At 41.6% G+C, this 13,343-nt stretch overlaps 1 protein-coding gene across 3 annotated transcripts in view; it reads left to right on the forward strand.

Annotated features, from left to right (window-relative positions):
* Nucleotides 1–13,343, forward strand: part of Sarm (sterile alpha and armadillo motif) — a 466,437-nt gene that overhangs the window by 116,520 nt on the left and 336,574 nt on the right. The window contains exon 1 of one of the 3 annotated variants that reach the window (XM_067154565.2): nucleotides 4,935–5,104. The exons of the other annotated variants lie outside the window; for them this stretch is intronic. Coding sequence (XP_067010666.2) covers nucleotides 5,021–5,104 — 84 coding nt within the window. The 5' untranslated portion in view covers nucleotides 4,935–5,020. Of the gene's footprint in view, nucleotides 1–4,934; nucleotides 5,105–13,343 lie in introns of those variants that run through there. 3 annotated transcript variants of the gene reach the window in all.

Below are 13,343 nucleotides of genomic sequence, written 5' to 3' on the forward strand. Positions count from 1 at the left end.
TGCCTCTCTTCTTGTTTTCCTTACTAATAACAACAATCCTCTGCTGCCAACGAAACGTTTCGCTTCGATACATGCGTTGAAATTTCCTTTCACGATACCAAATTACACTACCCGTACAGTGTACCAATTAATGTTGACTAGGGTGAGATTTAGTGTTAGTCAGCCCCTCTACTAGGAGACATTGGGTTCTATTCTTGGCCAGATGTGAGTCCACTCAGTCTACTTCAGATCGATTGAGGAGCTATATCTAGCGGCTTCGTTTAGAAAGCCAAAATGAATGAGCGAGAGGATTCATCACGTTAATCATATTTCACCTCGTAATCTGAAGTCCTTTAGAGCTGAGCAGTGATGACTAGAAAGTGTCGACCAGACCGCCTGATGGACCGTACCCCTAATATTTAGGCAAAGCTCACAGCATAACCGTTGTGCAGGCTAGTAAGATGGCATGAATTACAACAAGTTAGTTGCTGCCATTGGCCTGTCGCAGTCTGAGAGGGAGTTGTCATGCTGTGAAGGTAGAAGTTGGAGAGTCATTTCACAGTGCTTCTACGATTGATATACGTTCATCATTTGTAGGCCAGTGTGAAAGGCAACGTGGAACCACTTCTAATTTTTACCTGAGATTCATACGGCAGTTGATGATGGAATTGTTTGGGATCAAACCACCCTTCAGCTGTGAGAATTCCCGAACATAGTTTGCCAGCATTTTAATGGGCTGGAAATTTCCTCTTCGTGAAGGAAATTAGTCAATGTTATACTCAGGCCAATAAAAGTTGTTAAGCCTTCCTTGTCATATGCCCAAAGCATCGTATCGTATTCGTTTATTTGAAACTGAAATAGTTGTGAAATTTCTTTATATCGAAAATAATTAAGGATATTTTTGTTTTCTTTCAGTTGGAAAATACACACAGAGTGTAAAACTGTATGATGGAAGCCATCGCCGCACTAACTGTTTTACAGGTTGTGAGGTGCTAGAAATTTTGAATTTTGTCTTTTGAGCTCCTGCCAAAAATCACTGGACTGAGCCGAGATCGAACCCATCCACTTGGTCAGAACCACTGTTTCTTTTTGACATTGATATATCTTATGGCGTGGGGATATACAAACAGTGATCGATGGCAGACTCATCTAACTCTAGGGAACTGATTATTGGTCCCTTATGATGCAATGAATCTTACACAATCTCTCGAAAAGTATTCCTTGTATGCAAATAAAATAATCGTTATCAATTAAAAGAGATATTTATGATCATTTGACACCATATTTTTGTATAATGGAGGTGTTGGCTTGTGCCATATCCCACTCTCCGTCACCTGATTGGAAATGTAACAGTTCAAACACTGAGGCGGCGAGCTCCCCTCTTTATGGAAAAATATCCCGTATTAGCTGCCTGAAACTCGCAGTTATTGGGAAAAGCAATTTGTACAAGTCTTATCAGCTAATTCGTTATTAACAAATCCAGGCACTTTCTGTTCAATGTAAAATGTTTGCCCTCCCACCCACTTTAATTCCGAATTGCCACTACTGCAAGGAATAATAATAATAATAATAATAATAATAATAATAATAATAATAATAATAAACAAAGTAAACAATTGGGAGGCTTCAACCACAACAAACGCAATACAGACCGAAGTGGATGGAAGAGCGTAAACAAGCCTTCTCGGAGAGAATGAAATCCTATTGGAACAACAAGAAGAACCCACAGAAGAACTGCTTGAGTTGCTTGCTTAACGTCTTCCAATACTGGGAGAACTCGCTACTACTACTACTACTAACGAGCAACTGGTGGCGTGGTTTGGGACACGTAGCTATCTGCTTGCATTCGGGAGATAGTGAGTTCGAACCCCACTGTTGGTAGCCCTGAAGATGGTTTTCCGAGGCAAATAGTGGGGCTGTACCTCGGTCGCTTGCTTACAACTCCCTATTCTATCTTCACCCAAATAATGGCGTGTGACCTGATAAGTGACCCGCGCATCTCTGAGGATGCAGCTTTACCTTTAATGAATTCTAATGCTGAAGAGTGCGCACATGTGATGTCGTCGAACGATCGAACCAGTGCAAGTTAAAATCCCTGATCCGGCTAGGAATCGAACCCGAGAGCACTTGAACCAAACGTTAGCACGCAAGCCATTTAGCCATAGAGCTGGACACAACACAGCCTGGTGGCCGAGATCGTTACAGCGTTGAAGTCTAAACGGTCTGACACCGTAGTTACTCTGTTCACCATCAGAACGTTGGCCGCCAGGGTAGGGGAGGTGAATGTATACCATTCTATACACTAGATCGCGTGCCAAAAGCCTGGATTGAATTCCAAACCTCTCCGCAGAGCTCATATGGAGTGAGGGAATACGACACTGTTGATAGTGATTCGTCCGTCGGATGGCGACGTTAAGCCTTGAGCAGACCCCTTGGTGCTATTGGACAGGAGTAGACTATGTGCCGGTACCGGGTTTCACCCTCTCCCTTTCACCTCATTAAGTCCTCTGATGAACTTGACGTCAGGAAGGGCATCTGGCCATAAAAACCCGCCACGACAGATTCATCCCACATCATACCCGACCAAGCAGAGAAACGGGACAAAAACAAACAAAAGAGCATTAGCATGGCGCATTGGCTTTACTAACTACTTTTACTGTTTTCGGAGACGCCTAGGTGCCGGAATTTAGTTCCGCAGGAATTCTTTTACGTGCCAGTAAATCGACCGACAACACCTTCAAATACCACCGGACTAAGCCAGGATCGAACCTGCCAAGTTGGGATCAGAAGGCCAGCGCCTCGACCGTCTGAGCCACACACCCCGCCTGATACGGGTCTTGTAATGAAGACCCTGTGATGAGGTTGGCCGACTTTTCCGAGCAGAAGAAATTAATCGCTCTCGATTAAAGACGCACGACCAGACCGGGAATCGAGTCCGAAACACCGAGACGCGAATTTCCAGAGGCTGACCAGTCGGTCACACAAACGGACATAATAATAATAATAATAATAATAATAATAATAATAATAATAATAATAATAATAATAATAATAATAATAATAATAATAATAATAAGGATCCTTGGTGGAATTGTCAGCGCAGTGGCCTTCTGTTCTGCGTTTGAATACCGGCCAGTTAGTAGATTATTACTTGTGTATCGGTAATTCATATAGTTCGGGGACTGGGTATTTGTGTTCGCCTCAATGAAAGTCTGCATTAATACATAGCACAACACACGAATAGTGATTACTTTCCTTGCCTTAGGGTTGCCATGAGGAAGGGGACCAAATCTAGACACGTGTCTACCCCAAACAAGAAGGAAAACAGCAGCTTACAAACCACCAGCCTGCTCGCTGTAGTGGAGATTTGGATAACTGTGGACCACATAGGCTTCTTAGCCTTTCTTCTCTTCTCTTTCCAAGAACTTCTTCATTCTTTGGTTTCTCATCTTTACTCCTCTTCGGGTCTCCTTTTTAGTGGTTTCTCTTCAAATGATTTTAGACTGTCGATTCTTCTTCTCAACTCTCTTCTATTGTGGATGATATCTAATGCAATTCCAACTCCTCACCTCTTCTATCCACTTGGAGGTGACCGTTAACCCCATAATGAATCTGAAGACCTTTTTTGTCGTCCCTTCTTAACAGGTGTCCTCACTGTACTTGTAGAGCTCCTCATTTCTGCTTCTTCCAAGTCCCAGCAGTAGTCTTCTGCGGTCCCAGAATTTTCCTCAGAATCTTCTTTTCGAGTTCTTGCAGCTCTCCCCTTTTCTTAATTTAAAATCAGACACTCTAAAGCCTAATCCTTCCGGTATTATTATTATTATTATTATTATTATTATTATTATTATTATTATTATTATTATTATTATTATTATTATTATTATCATCGGGGATATGATAATCACGTACCCGTCTTTGAAAGAGTTTCCTCTAGCAGGAATCCCAGTGGCATCGGATTTGGTACACAGTAGCTCTGTACTGGAGTGCTGTGTTAGCCAAATGGACGATAATTACCTCCGAGAAAATAAATCCAAGGGACCCGCGCTAGTTTTATGTAGGCCGTGTAGCTGTAAGCTTGTTTTCGGGGATGATGGGTTGAAACTCTAGCGAAAGCACCGCTGAGGATCGCTTTGCGTGGTTTCCCATTTTCAGACCAGGTAAATGCTATGGGTTGCACGAATCCCTCAGTGCTCCGCGGTCTATTTATAAACGGAAACACATTTCTTATTCTAGTCGCATGCTTCATAAAGAGCAAATTTTGACATGTAGGCCTGCAATATCTCATCACTAAATGTGAACTAATTATGAAAAATATTGATCTTCTGAAATATGGAGTGACGTGGTATTCATTAAATCACATTTTTAAAATTCTCTTTAAAAATAAGTTGTGCTACACTGGGCTATGGCTAGCTCTGTTCTGTCCCATTGTTGCCGAAAATTGCCACAAAACAAGAGAAAGTCTTGAATTCTTATAATTAAGCGAGGGAATTCGTGCTGGGTTGAACGAAATGTGACACATCACTGAAGCTAAAATATAACTTAGCATTGGTCCTATGTACAACCCTTGAGGACCACTTCAAGTTTAGAACTTATTTACTTAAGATATTACAAATTCTTCTCGATTAGTGGTGTGGTGTCATCTATAATAGAATAACTTCGCACTAAATGTGTTGCTGCCCTGAGGGTGTGCTCCCATAAACACCCCCTTCTCCACTTCTTGAAATGTTCGCATGCAATATGAAGCCCACGCACGCAGTGCGACCAAATGAGGGACTACTAATTACACACGCAGTGATCAATCATATGGCATGAGAGAGCTCGTATGTTGGCAACCTTGTGGTAGTGGTACCACTTGGCAGCGAGGCCCGACGAGGTTGTTTTTAGTGTGGCGCGCGCGGTGCATTGTGGGTCGCTGAAGCCGCGAGTGAGCCAGCCAGCTAGTGAGTGCTCAGTGTTGGCTGTGTAGTGGTGCGGTTCGGCCATGAGCTAGTGGTGTTGTTTGTAGTTACATATTTATTAGTTGTTATCTCTCGTCTCCATCATGCAGACCGTTCCTCCCAGATACAAACAGTTCCGCAGGAGCGTCACTGTTCCCGATGACCCGTGCAGGGCTGCGCGCTACGTGGTGAGTCCTCTTCTATCTCCCAGTTCACCTTCACTGTCGCTATGTTACCACGGATACCCACTGTACTTCTTACCAGCTTCTACCCTGGTCTTGCAATGTTCAGTGTTGACGACCTGCTTGAATACATTTTTTAAAACCACTGTGTACATTACTAGGACTTTATTTTAATCTATATCTATTTTGGTAATAGGCCAAGTTTAAGCTTCTAAAATGTATACCGTACTTTTGCACGATACTCAGTTTGAAAGCTTTCGTAAATACTATTTTGAATTATATACACTAATTATTATTTATGTTATTTAAGTGTAAACCGTGTTTTACATCGCTAGAAGATTGGAATAAACCGTCCTGTACGTTGCTAGGATACCATCTTGTCTGTTGCTGGGATACTGCCGTGAGTAGTTTTGTATGTTTTTAGAATTCCGTTGTGAAACATCTTTAACTTTAGAGGGATACCATATTTTCGTTGCTAGGATACTGATGTAAACAGTCGTGTATGCCGGCTAGGATTCCTTTGTAAAACATCTTGTTCTTGCTAGGATACTAATGTAAACAGGATTCTGTTGTAACTAGGGTGACAAGATGCAGATAGATTGGAAAAAGGACAAAGCTGTTTTAAAAGGAGGACAATACCGAGGGGAAAACAGGACACGAAAATTCGCCAATATGGATCTGAATTTAGTCATATATTCTGATTTCCACATCCATAAACGAACTATATCCATTACAGCAAATTTTTATAAAATTTAAACAATGAAATTAATTCACACGCCTTGCTGGTACTTTTCTCAATATTCAGCTGTCTCCAGGAGTTTTGGCGTATCTGACATGTACTTGTGAAAATATAGGTAAATTACTTTACATTATATTGAACCAATAACAGATTCTACTTTGAATTCAAGTCCATTGTGCTGAGATCAAACTCTTTCTACATTTGCATTCTGCCCTGGTGTAGAAACAACTAATGTGCCCATTTCCGACTACAAGGCAACTTGTTAAGTTCAGGGTCCTTACTACTCTTGTTGGTAATTGCAGAACGGATGAACATATTTCACATCATCAGTTTGAAAGACTTAGTCTGCAAATGCAGAATACATACTTCAACATCAGCGCCATCCTTTTAAAACAGGCTTCGTTCAAATCCCGGTTTTCTGCTGCCGCTCGTCACGTTATCAGCTGAAAGGGAAGCATGCATGTACTGTATATGATGCCGCCTCGTAATGAAGAATACTTGCAAAAACGAAGTAGTAAAACAGATTAGCGCAAGATAAGGGCGAACCCCGGACATGTCGAGATATAAGAGGACGTCTGACCGCGCCTGGGAACATTCTTGTAAGGTCGCAAATCGTCTGTTCGTTCCTAGGATACTGTTATAAATAGAGAAAAGGTTTTAAGGTGCAAACTATTGTGAGAAAAGGGGGAAAAGGTTCTGAAAATACATCCAAAAAGGTGCAAAAAACGTGTTGATGAAATCACGCTGTTAATGTTTAAGCCACTTACGTGAAGTTTCCTTATCCCATTTACGGTATTCGAATAAATAATAATCTTGAAGTACAACATCCCAGCGTTTTTGACAGAAAGTCGCTGGCGTTTTGAGCTCACCTGATTCTCCAATCTATGTACTGTATATAAAATAAGAGTTTCGTATGCACATTACTCAGAATTTAAAAAGGGTGGTATTTCTGTGTCGGTCGTGTGCACACTAACAAGGATTTGCACTTTTTAAATTTTCCGTCATGTGTGTCTGCCTGTCTGCATGTCTCTACACGCATCACGAGAAAACGGCTGAAGAAAATGTAATTAAAATCGGTTAGCAAAGTCGGGGAATAAATCGCTACAATCTAGGCCATAAATAATTTTATTCACCCCGAGTGAAATGGTAGTTTAGCGGAAGGCCTAAAATTTAACTCTCAAATATTTATGTTATTAATGGTCGCATTGATAAATACTACTACTGAATTTCCGATCATTTATGTCTTGTACATTGTCACCGTACCGGCGATGATCACAGAGATATTCATGAATTTGGATTTCTGTTGCTAACTCCATATCAGTGCCGAGTCATGAGAAAATGGGTGAAGAAAATTTAATGAAAGTCGGTATGTGAAGTCGGAGAACAAGGAACTACAGTCTATGCTATAAATAATTTTACAAGACGCCCTAATATCACAGAATCGAAAGGAAACTAAATGTGAAGGCCTACAATATAGGAAGCTCATAAAATTGATCAACAATAACATTACATTGACCATTGTTTGTTGTGATGTGCTGTGTGTCGTCTGTTACCACTCATCTCCAATATGTAGGATTACTACTGCGTACCGAGTATTTGTTTTTGAATTTGCTTTACATCGCACCGACACAGATAGGTCTTATGGCGACGATAGGATATGAAAGGGCTTGGAGTGTGAAGGAAGTGACCCTAACCGTAATTAAGGTATAGCCGAAGCATTTGCCTGGTGTGAAAATGGACAACCACGGAATACCATCTTCAGGGCTGCCGGCGACAGTGGGATTCGAATCCACTATCTCCCGGATGCAAGCTGTCAGCTGCGCGCCCCTAACCACACGGCCAACTCGTCCGGTCGTACCGAGAGTAACAGCCTGCCTGAATATTGGCGGGAAGTAGATAGGGAGTTAGATAACTTTCTTCTTTAGCGTGCCATTCCTCTGGTTCATAAATTTTCTGATACTACCGGTACGTAACACACTGGTTCATCATAGCATTCGAGTTATTCAGTCCCTACTCTGAGGCACTGATTGGAATGTGCATATTTAACGGAATAATGGCAGAGGAGTGTTCACGGCTGTCTGCGGCCTTGTCATTCCAGGTCTGGAAATTTGGACTGTTAGCATCGTAGTACTGTTCGTTAAAAGTGAGAAAATGTGCGGTTCTTCATTTGATCGAGTATTCTATTAATCGCTACATTACTACTGACGTGTTTGTAATGACCTATGTTGACTTCAGTCAGGAAAACCGCAAAGAATCCCGTAGCGAAGCACAGGTACATGAGCTAGTATATATATATAGAGAGAGAGATAACCCGCTCGCCATCTACAGGAATCAATGGAGCATATCTTGTCAGCTCTTGTAAAGGGAGATTTTTCAAATTTAATTTGAATTGTCTTCAGCAAATCGATCAACGTTCTCCCTAAGACTCATCAACTTGTTCCAAACTCTGAATGCCATGGGCAAATACTTGTAGCCGTGCACATATTTATTATTGGCCAGCCTGATGACTTCCCATCCACTGAGTCTAGGGTACAAATGAATCATCGATTTTATCAAAGTTTTCGCCCAAGAAGTGTTGAAGGAAAAGTAGATTCTGTTAATCCTTTAAAAACGCAGATAAAAGTGTGTGTGGGGAAAGGTGGCGACATCTAGTGATCTTACACAATTTGTGTTTATTTCGCTTCATTTCATGTCTCCTTTCGGTACGAAAATACTGTATCTATATTTGTCCCGTTGTTCTGCGGGGTCGGGTATGAGATCGTGGTGGGTTTTTATGACCGGGCGCTCTTCCGGGCGTCAGAGGAGTTAATGAGATACTAGGAAGGGTGCCGGTATATAGCCTACTCCTCTCGAATAGCACCCAGTATACTTTTGGAAAGGTGCTGCACCTTAAAATCCTTTCACTACAATCCAATCACTACTGTTGTCCACAGTGTTAAGTGATTAGGATTATCATCTTGTCTCTTGCTAATGTATTCGTAAATATCCTCTACGTTCCTACGGTTCCATTCCAAAACTATCGGGTTCGTTACTAGAATACTGATGTAAAAAGTCGTGTATTACCGTAGGATTCCATTCTGAGTTTTATGTTCGTTGCTAAGAAGTAATTTTGGGACGTTGCTAGGATAGCCTCTTGTTCGTTGCTTGGATACTGTTGTAAATAATCTTGCATGATCCTAGGTTTCCACTGATTGAACGGGGCAGCTTATGTTAAGTTCAAATCCATGCATCTGGTATCTGCTTCCCATATAATATCTGGTTCAAGTCGGGAGTAGAAGGGACGTGGAATGATGAAATCATTGAGCAAAGTAGACTTGGCTATGAAGGTGAAGTACAATGACATGGTGTGTTCGGGACACGGCACAGAATGCTGAGATCAGAACATGAAGGGGCGCTGATAAGCTTTACAAGGGACCCTGAACACTTGTGATAGCACATAGCTTACAGATATAAGAGGCTACATGTACCTCGCTCAGGCCACTAGAATTTAAAGGTTCTCTCATCCGCGTGTCGGTACATGACTGGTAGCTAAACCAACTCCTGCGAGACAAAATTCCGACACTTCGGTAAATTCGAAAGCCTTAAAAGTAACCATATATGCGAATAAACCCATTAAGGAGTACGCAAGGTGCATTTGCCTTCCTTTGTGCCCATATTTCATTTATTATTTTACTGCGGGCTTCCTTTCTGTGTTCAGACCACGCTGCTTAGACACGCAATCTGTGAATTTTAGTTTGGACAAGTGCTGCTTTAATTTCTGACTGTTTCACATCGGTTTTGATTTGATCAATGCATTTCATTGTGTCTTTTTTAGTTTTACTCCTATTTTCATAGAAATCGACGGTTTGTTTGGCAAGTCTGTCTGGATGTCGGGCTGAGTGGCTCAGACGGTTGAGCAGGTTCGATCGTGGCTCAGTCCGGTGCTCAAATACGCCAGCCTCGTGTCGGTAGGTTGTGCGGGACAAAATGCTGGCACCTCGGCGTCTCCGAAAACCGTAACAGTAGTCAGTGGGACGTAAAGCAAATAACAGTTTTATTATTACATTCTTTTAATATGTGCATATAATATCATCCTGCGTTTTTTATAATTTTTATATGAATATTTGTATATTGTTTGATTTCCTGTCTACCTCTGAGTCGGTGAGTTATGACCTAGAATGTTTCTTACAATTTTGCGTTCCTTTTCCCCAATGTTTTCAGTGTCCGCTTATTATTATTATTATTATTATTATTATTATTATTATTATTATTATTATTATTAATACCCAGTGATTTGGTCGTGCGGTTAGTGGCAGAGCTGTTATCTTGCATTCTGGAGATAGTGGGTTCGAACCCCACTGTCGGCAGCTCGAATATATTTTTCCGTGGTTTCCCATTTTCACACTAGGCAAATCCTTCCCACACCTAGGCCTTTCCTATCATATCGTCGCCATAACACCTACATGTGTCGATGCGACGTAAAGCAACTTGTAGAAAATGTTGTTATTGATATTCATTGAAAAGTCAGATATGAAAATTCCGGTTTTTAAATCTAAAATGTATGTTGAGAAGTTTCAGTGACAGTTACTGAACACAAAATTGGAACAAGTATATCATTTCCTGAACTTAGGAAGTATAACCGCTTAATTATACCGTATGAGACGTGATTTTCATTAACTTCCAACCGACTATTGCCTACGAGACACTCCACTATCGACAGCCCTTAACATGGTTTTCAGTGTTTCTCCAAAGTTTGAAACTAACTTAGAATTTTAAAATCCCATTCTAATGTTGCTTACTCGTCTGAAGTGAACTCGGCTGTCATTGTGTTCATCAGCTGTTCGCCGTTATCTGGCTCCTTCCTCGTTTTATGACATGTACGGTCAAGGTTCTCTAGCTAGCCGAGTGCCCATGAAACACGTTATGCTCTCTCTCGAGTGGAGGCGTTTCATCTACAATACAGTATACTTCGTTTGGAAACATTTATAGATCGAGAAAAGGGATTCGATAATGTCGACTGCACCAAGCTATTTGAGATTTTGCTGTGACTATAATAGAGAGCTAAGAAAAGAAAGCAGAAGTCAGAAAGGAGAGAGGCAAGGTTGCAGTTTGTTTCCTCTTCTTTTCAATGTTTATATAGAATATGCGATGAAGAAAACCAAAGAAGAATTTGGAAAGGGAATTACAATCGAAGGAGAGGGAACAACAACTCTGAAATCTGCAGATGATATTGTTATTTTGTCTTGAGTCTGCAGGTCTGAAGATTTTTAACTGTTAGGTCCTTCAGTCAGCAGAAAGTAATTTTGAATAATGTTTCTTTCCCCTAACGTCACCAGGGACACGGATGGGCCTTATGGCGACTAGGAGTAGGAAGGAAGCCTTAAGTAAGGTACAGCCCCAGCATTTGCCTGGTGTGAGAATGGGAAACCACGGAAAACCAAATTCAGCGTGCCGATAGTGCGATTTGAACCCACTATCTCTAGAATACTGCATACTTGCTGCACTTAAGCGACTGCAGCTATCGAGCTCCGTATTAGCTACCAGAATAATAATATTGTTATTGTTTCATTAACTACTTTTACTGTTTTCGGAGACGCCGAGCTGCCGGAATTTAGTCCCGCAGGAGTTCTTTTCGTGCTAGTAAATCTACCGACAGGAGGCTGATGTATTTGAGCACCTTGTAATACCACCGGACTCAATCAAGATCGAACCCGCCAAGTTGGGGTCAGAAGGCCAGCGCCTGAACTGTCTGAGCCACTCAGCCCGGCCTTGAAAAAAGAAAACGTACGGTAAGGTTATTATACTTGAAGAAGGAACAGCTTAATTCATTTCAAATATGGCACTGTTACCCACTGCCAGCCCTACCCTAGTCAACTGTAAATAATAATAATAATAATAATAATAATAATAATAATAATAATAATAATAATAATAATAATAATAATAATAATAATAATAATAATAATAATAATAATAATAATAATAATGTCTGCCAGTTTATTCCCGTTTCTTGATAAGGGGTTGGGATAATGTGACATTTTTACGGGCGGATGCCCTTTCTGACGTCGACCTCACTCGAGGAGCTGAAGTGAATGAAGTTGAGTAACGAGGTAGAAGGCCACTGAACAGGAACTGTTCCGGCATTGGCCTGCAAGTGAAAGTGGGAAACCATAGGATATTCTCAGGACAGCAGACCGTACGCGTCTCCACTCTGCTCGGTATTATTATTTCTCTTTATTAATTTATTGCTATTCGCACGTGTCATGGATATGGCCAAGCTTTACGGCCGTATGCACTTCCTGACACCAATCCTATTTAGAGCGAAGTGTGCACTGTTAGGTGGCGGTTGCTAGTGTGACATGTTTCCGTATATAGAGTCAAGTTTATAAAAACAACGTATTCCCTGAGAAAGAGAAATTATATCCAGTTAAAAGCTGTATCTCGGCTGGGAATCGAACCTGTCAGTCTCTGGACTGGAGGCATTCAGCCAAGGGACTGAAGTAATAATAATGTAATTTAAATAGGGGCCATCTACCCGAGGTGATAAAGGCATGTTCGTTTCAGCCGAAAGAACGTGGGTTCGGTTCTTCTTTAGGAACTCGTAACATTCGGATAGAATTCCACTGCTGAACAGGTAGCTGGTAGAGAAATTAACACCACCTTCATTCCAGGGAGGAAGAACTGAAGACGTTCTCCCAGTTAATGCCCGCTTTACGGATAATAGAAACATGCACCTCCGCCTCTGTGGTTGGTAGGTTTAGCTGCCATCACCGGAGGCCCGGGTTCGATTACCCACTCTGCCATGAATTTTGAGAAGTAGGACGAGGGATTGAACCATCAACGATTCTCATAGTGGTTTTCCGTGGTTTCCCACTTTTCCTCCAGGCAAATGCCGGGATGGTGTCTAACTTAATGCCACAGCCAGTTCCTTCCCTCTTCCTGGTTTATTCCTTCCGATCTTCCCATCCCCCACAAGGTCCCTGTTCCAGGTGAGGCTGCCTGGGCGAGGTACTGGTCCTCGTCCCCAGTTGTATTCGTCGACCCAAGTCTCGCTTTCCAGGACACTGGCCTTGAGCCGGTAGAGGTGGGATCCCTCACTGAGTCCGAGGGTGAACTGATTAAGAAAGAAACGTACCTTCTTAGTCTGTTGACTGGTGGCTATGCTTTTGTTTGTAATGTTATTAGCAAAACATGGAGCAGGAAATACTACGCAGACATTGTTGGTATTCAATTCTAATTATTGTGAGTTAAACTGTTGGAGATGAAGCAACTACAGGCGAATTGTTAGTCGTGATAACCCGTCCACGTTCCTGGATCCCTTACAAGGAAATGTCTGCGCCTTTCTTGTCGCAGAATGAGGACGTTGAGTTCTACCAAAATACAGCACTTCGTTGTGTGTGTTTGCTCACATCACCTGAAAGTGACGACGGAGTAAAAATCCATTTTTAACGTTGAAGACAACCGATACTACGAAAAACGTAAAATTAGGTAATTTCCTCAATTGTGCCGAAAGTTGAAGAGCTAAAG

Source organism: Anabrus simplex, chromosome 10 (genome assembly GCF_040414725.1).
Source record: "Anabrus simplex isolate iqAnaSimp1 chromosome 10, ASM4041472v1, whole genome shotgun sequence".
In the NCBI taxonomy this organism is placed as follows: Eukaryota; Metazoa; Arthropoda; class Insecta; order Orthoptera; family Tettigoniidae; genus Anabrus; species Anabrus simplex.